A 5,541-nucleotide genomic window follows, 5' to 3' on the forward strand; every position below is an offset into this window, starting at 1 on the left:
TGAGACTGTGGTTCCCCCTGTCGAAGAGACTGTGGGTGGTACTTGATTATTATTAGGGGAATTCTGATTAGTTGGCTGACTTTGACTTGCCATGTTTCTAACACGTCTTCTCCTAGGTATTTGTTCATTGTTTGTGGCTATTTTTTCACTTCTAAATCTCATGCAACAACGTGAAATATTAAAGGATAATGAAGAATTTCGTAATAAACTGTACAAAAGATAAAGAATTTGTAATTAAAGCACTGCCCCACTAGGTGTGCCAATTTGTTTACCGTGAAAATTGGTAAACAGACGCTAGTCTTCCAAAAACAAGAATATTTGATTATTCACAGGATCGACTAGATTGATCCTAGGACATGTGCTTTATTTTTCAAATCTTATTCTTGATAATGAAGAACACTTCAACTACATTCATGTTCTTATTGAAAAGTTTGTTTGATTTACGTGGTTCTTTAAAGTAACGTTATAAACTTGTAAAGAAAACAAAGTAAAAGCAATTGAATATAAATTACAAGAATGTAAATTATGGAAATAACAAAAAACTGTAAAAAGAATGTAAAATGGTGTTTACATCTACATTCTCAAATGACTCGTTTCTCAACACGTAAATACTTTGAGTTTTTTGGTGAGGTTTTGTACACAAATTAACACACGAATCCTAAAATGCTAAGACTCCTATATATATACTACTTCCAAGTAACTGTTTTCAACGGTCTTTCGATCAGGGCATGCCACATTTTACTCGGCATGCTTTCCTTTCGCCCTGGAGCTCCACACGTTCTTTGGTAAAACAGATAAGGACAAAAGGTAATTATATCTTCGTTCAAATTCAACTTCCCTATCGAACGCTCCTCTTTGTCGAACCAACCATAAAACTTGAAAAATATTCCTATGTCCAAGTTCAACACTTTCTCCTATCAGAGGCGACTTCGACAGACTTTTAGCAAACATGCTATTTCGTCCAAAACTTATAATATCCTTAACAAATATTTTTCTTCACTAATAACCACGGTGTCGAAAACTCCAGATAACATATGGTGTCAACAATATTTCAAATATATTGTCCTAAAGAAATCTATATTAAAAAAAATTTCAGACTCAATGTTAAAAACCCTTGGAAAAAAATTTCATTATAGTACATTTCGTTCTCACTAAGTCAATTTAGAGTTGTTTTTACATTTCGTTAACTCACTAAGTCATTTTAATTAATGTAACTGCAATGCATATAGTTGAGAAAAAATAATGACAACTTTATGTGAATTTCTGGTTTTCTTATATAACCAGTCAAATGTATATGAAGTTGAGAAACTTATGAAAATTGAAACACAATTGTCCCTGAACTCAATGAATGAATGAGTACTAAATTATCCTCAAGAGTCAAGACTAATACAACACATTGATGGTGACAGTTGGCATAGATTCCATTGCAAAGTTCCAAATGCGACAAAAAGCACTCCAATAATGGGATCAAATGTGTAAAGTGAGAATTATTATTACTACAAGTTAAAAATATTTGAAATTTAAAAACTAAACCAACGGTATAAAAAACACTGATACATTCCAAAATATGGTTCACCATTCTATTCCAATCAATCAGTTCATACCAATGATAAAAATGAATTGAAGTTGCATATTCACAACTTAAGAGTTATTAAAGTATCAAATGAAAGAGGATATAGACAATATAGCAATTGTTGCTATATCCCATTATTTTGTTCAAGAGAAAAATACACAAGTTCTGAATTATTATGATGTTCAATCATTGAACATAAAAAAGATAACAAAATAACCAAAAAATAAGTGAAGTAACTTAGCATCAGAGAGCAACCAAAGTTGCACTCTATATGCTCCATTCTTAACCCCCCAAAATCTCAACAAACATAAGGTATCTTTGTCGAGACTCCCTCCTACGGCTACGACTCGCAATTCTCCAGAAGAAAACACGCTGGTTCGCATTTTGCGGTGAAGCTGAACTTCGCCGAGCAATACTTCCTATGCGCTCCTGTAAGCTTTCCCGTTCCAGCTTTCTGGTGTAATCCAACCATCATCTTAGCGCACTCTCTACAAGTATACAAGTCCAAAATCAGATAAACAATCAGTGTATTTGTTCAAATTTAACGGTCTCGTATCACATAACTAAAAAGAGTTGAAATGAAAATGCTTACGATAGCTGATCTTCCGAGTAGTTGGTGTGCCATTCGCAAGTTTTGTTCCAGTGTTTGAAACCGCTGACAGTGCATTGCGCTGTGTAGACTGCAGCAGCAGCCACCAAGGATGGTGGAAACTTCAGCATCCCATAATCCACCAGAGACAGCTCTACCAAGAAAAAAGCTACCATCTCAAGCTGTTCATAATATAGAGTCAAGAAAATGAGTAAGGAAATACGGTTTATTAAACTAGATGGAAATATTTGGGAGAAATACGAGTACCGACCTTTTTGTTAGCTTGAGCAGCCTTGAGAAATCGTCTCATGAAAACATATGCTGTTGGTAGAGACATGTTATACTGCAAGGTGTTGAGCATCAACTTCTCCTGCGGTGTTTGGAAAGAAATCTAGACAGTTAGCTATATTGAATTTTGCATGGATCCAACAAATGTAGGAAGTTATTATTACAAGATTGAAAAACTGTTACCATTTGGAGAAGTTCCTTCCTTGAATAAGCTTTGTCAGAGATATGGATTAGATCCGAGACGACAGGAACCGAGACTTCCTCGTATTTGCATGCCAAAAGCATGGCAACAAGACCAACCAGCTGAAGTTTCTTTCTTATGATATTTTGCTTTGCCAAGAATCTGTCTATGAGATTAATTGTAAGAAACAATGTCTCTTGCATGAGGTCAAATTTGTCATGAACCTGATATATCAAACAAAAGCAAATTGATATTTAAGCCGGATATATCAAATGAAACTGAAATCAATCATTCGAAAGTAGGAGCATTCGCAGTACCTCAATAAGCCAGTCAACTAGTATAGCCCTCATCCTATCATTAAGGTCAACTTGGTCTTCCATATAGTTCGGAGAAACACAGCCAATGCACTGCAGGAAGAAAATGTCGGTCATTTTACAATCAATTTTGATCATCTGATCAGAAAGAAGTTTGATATGCGTATGTTCTTTTCAATACATAACACAGAAGCAAGAGATAGAAGGAACGAAAGATGGCAAAAATCCGACACACACAATGTCAAATATTCATGGTTATCATCTTAAGTAAAAATCCAAGTGCGATTACATGATCAACTCTAGCATGCTACTATGCATTAATTTCACATTGAAATTACCATAATTTAGTGAAAATACAAAAGCACACAACAGATTAGCAGAACCAAACTCCATTTGTAAGTTTATTGATTTATAATAAATGCCTGCATGATCATATTAAAATCACAGTTGAAATTTACATAAGCGGAATAATTCCATTATAAACGAGGCGCATATAGTCGATTTGTTGATCCAGATACTACAATTAACACACAACTCGAATATAATTCATAACTCTTGCACATTATGAAATTGGACTCAAACTATGTTGTGCATTCATTACTCAACAATAATATAACTGTTGCGAAAAAACATGATTTGCATCACAAGTACCTCAACTTTTCGGTAGTAAGAGTGAAGATCTTCGATATATTCCACAACAGCAAGAGCATTATTTGCATCAGAGCCATCAATGTCCAAAACCCCCTCTCCATCAATATCCTCCATCTCAACCTCTTCCTAAAAGGCAGTACAAGGAGACGAATCAAACATCAAAACAGATTAAACAGAAGAAAAAAACAGACTTAAAAATGAATGAAAGAATTACCATCTCATCTGGATCACTATGCATTGGTTCAGTTTGCTCTAAAGTCATAGGCTCGGGTTGTTGATCCCCCGGTGTCTTGTGTTCATCATCAACAGCAATGGCTTTTCCAAACACATTGGGTTTCGAATTCAATGGATTTGAATTCTTAGGTTTCTATTCAAATTGGAAACCATAATTCAGATTTTAGTTCAAGAATGAATAAATATCACAAATACAAATGAAGAAAAAGAGAAATTAAATTACCTCAGCATGAGATTGCTGCTGTGAACCAGCAATTTTTGCAGCAAACCTTCTGATTAACAAACAATACATCAACATAAAGTTTCATTAATTCATCATTTTGTTACATAAATCATGGTTGCAAGATTAAGCACGAGTCATTATTTCTTTCCCCATTTCTCAGAATCTTAATTTCACAATAAAGTACCATTTCAAAATTTTACAGAAATTTCAATCACATTCCATTTCCATACACCCATAAAATCAGCATGGATCTACAAGTTTGAAATTCAAAACATCATAATTTCATTTCATGACATTAAATTCCACATAATTCCTAACAACAAGAAGATGAAAACAAAATGAAAATCACACCCCATATTCAATCAGCATCAATCTACAAGTTTGAAATTGACAACAGCAAAACATGACATTAACTTTCAAATTTTCGCAACAATTTTGATCAGAAACTTCCTAACAACAAAAAGAAAATCAATTAAGAAATCCATAATCCCCACCTTGTGATGGGTCGATGTCCCAGATCAGCCTGTTTCTTTTCACAAATCTCATGTTTACTGAAAAAAAAAAAAACACAAACAAGAAAACAAGACAATTAACCTTAAAGAAATCAAAAACTAAAATCCTCAAAAATAAAGAATCACAAAAATCCACAACAATAAATCAGAAAAGGAGAATTACTCAGAAACCAACGCCCTCTTGTTAACAACACAAGGGTAAGGTCGACCCTGCACAAGATTCTGATTAATCACACTCAAAGTTCTCCTATTCTGCCCAGCATTTCTTCCACCACCTAAAATTCAAAAAAGATTAAAACTTTCAAAAACCCATTTCAAATCTTTAACTATAATCAAAAACCCAATTTCAAATCATAAATCTTTAAAACAAAATTGCACATGTTGTTCGTTCCCATCAAAATTTCAACAATGTAGTACCTTGACAATTTCTGGGCACGACTGCATTGGCCTTATTATCATCAGAAGAAATAACCATCTTGTTATTGTTTTTCGTTTTCTTTAAAGTTTAATTCGGTTATTAATATTGCAAAAACAAATCACGCCCAGAAACAAAAAATCAAAACCCAAGAATCAATTCGATTCAAGAAAAAAAATCAGACCCAAGAACCCAAACTCGAAAAAAGAAGAATTTTTTTTGCGTAACCACTAGCAGTGACACTAGCAGCTACAAATATGAAGAAGAAAAAGAGAGACTCTTGCAGAAACGCGAAAAACGGGTATTTGTCTGTGCGGAGACAAAAATTGGGTATTTGTTTAAAAAAAAACTAGAAAAAAAAGTTAACGGCTAGTAGTTTGTGACCGTTGGATCATTGACTCTCGTTGGAAAAAAATGAGCTTTTTATTTTTTTTATAAACAACGGTAACATGGCTGGCATGTGTGAAAAAGGAAATGGAGAAGGTATATCTGATTTTATTTATTTTTGGTCAAGATATGTGTTATTATTTTAATTTATAAATATATATTAAAAGTGTAAAT

General features: G+C 33.6%; 1 protein-coding gene across 1 annotated transcript; it reads right to left on the reverse strand.

The window, feature by feature from the left end:
- Positions 1-1,676: 1,676 nt before the first annotated feature.
- LOC131641151 (G2/mitotic-specific cyclin-2-like) lies at positions 1,677-5,286 on the reverse strand. Its single transcript, XM_058911469.1, has 11 exons — positions 4,983-5,286; positions 4,729-4,840; positions 4,548-4,604; positions 4,054-4,102; positions 3,811-3,963; positions 3,597-3,722; positions 2,949-3,038; positions 2,634-2,855; positions 2,434-2,532; positions 2,166-2,344; positions 1,677-2,061 (listed from the first exon to the last, which is right to left on the reverse strand). The coding sequence occupies exons 1-11, from the start codon at positions 5,038-5,040 to the stop codon at positions 1,914-1,916; spliced, it is 1,293 nt and encodes a 430-aa protein (XP_058767452.1). The 5' UTR covers positions 5,041-5,286; the 3' UTR covers positions 1,677-1,913.
- Between the last annotated feature and the right edge of the window lie 255 nt (positions 5,287-5,541).

Source organism: Vicia villosa, linkage group LG1, assembly GCF_029867415.1.
Source record: "Vicia villosa cultivar HV-30 ecotype Madison, WI linkage group LG1, Vvil1.0, whole genome shotgun sequence".
NCBI lineage: Eukaryota > Viridiplantae > Streptophyta > Magnoliopsida > Fabales > Fabaceae > Vicia > Vicia villosa.

Coding starts and splice junctions, on each gene's coding strand:
- LOC131641151 (XM_058911469.1), bottom strand. CDS start 5,040: ATGGTTATTTCTTCTGATGATAATAAGGCCAATGCAGTCGTGCCCAGA. Junction 3,039..3,596: donor CTTACTACCGAAAAGTTGAG/GTACTTGTGATG, acceptor TTCTTCCTGCAG/TGCATTGGCTGTGTTTCTCC. Junction 2,533..2,633: donor GGAAGGAACTTCTCCAAATG/GTAACAGTTTTT, acceptor CAAACACCGCAG/GAGAAGTTGATGCTCAACAC.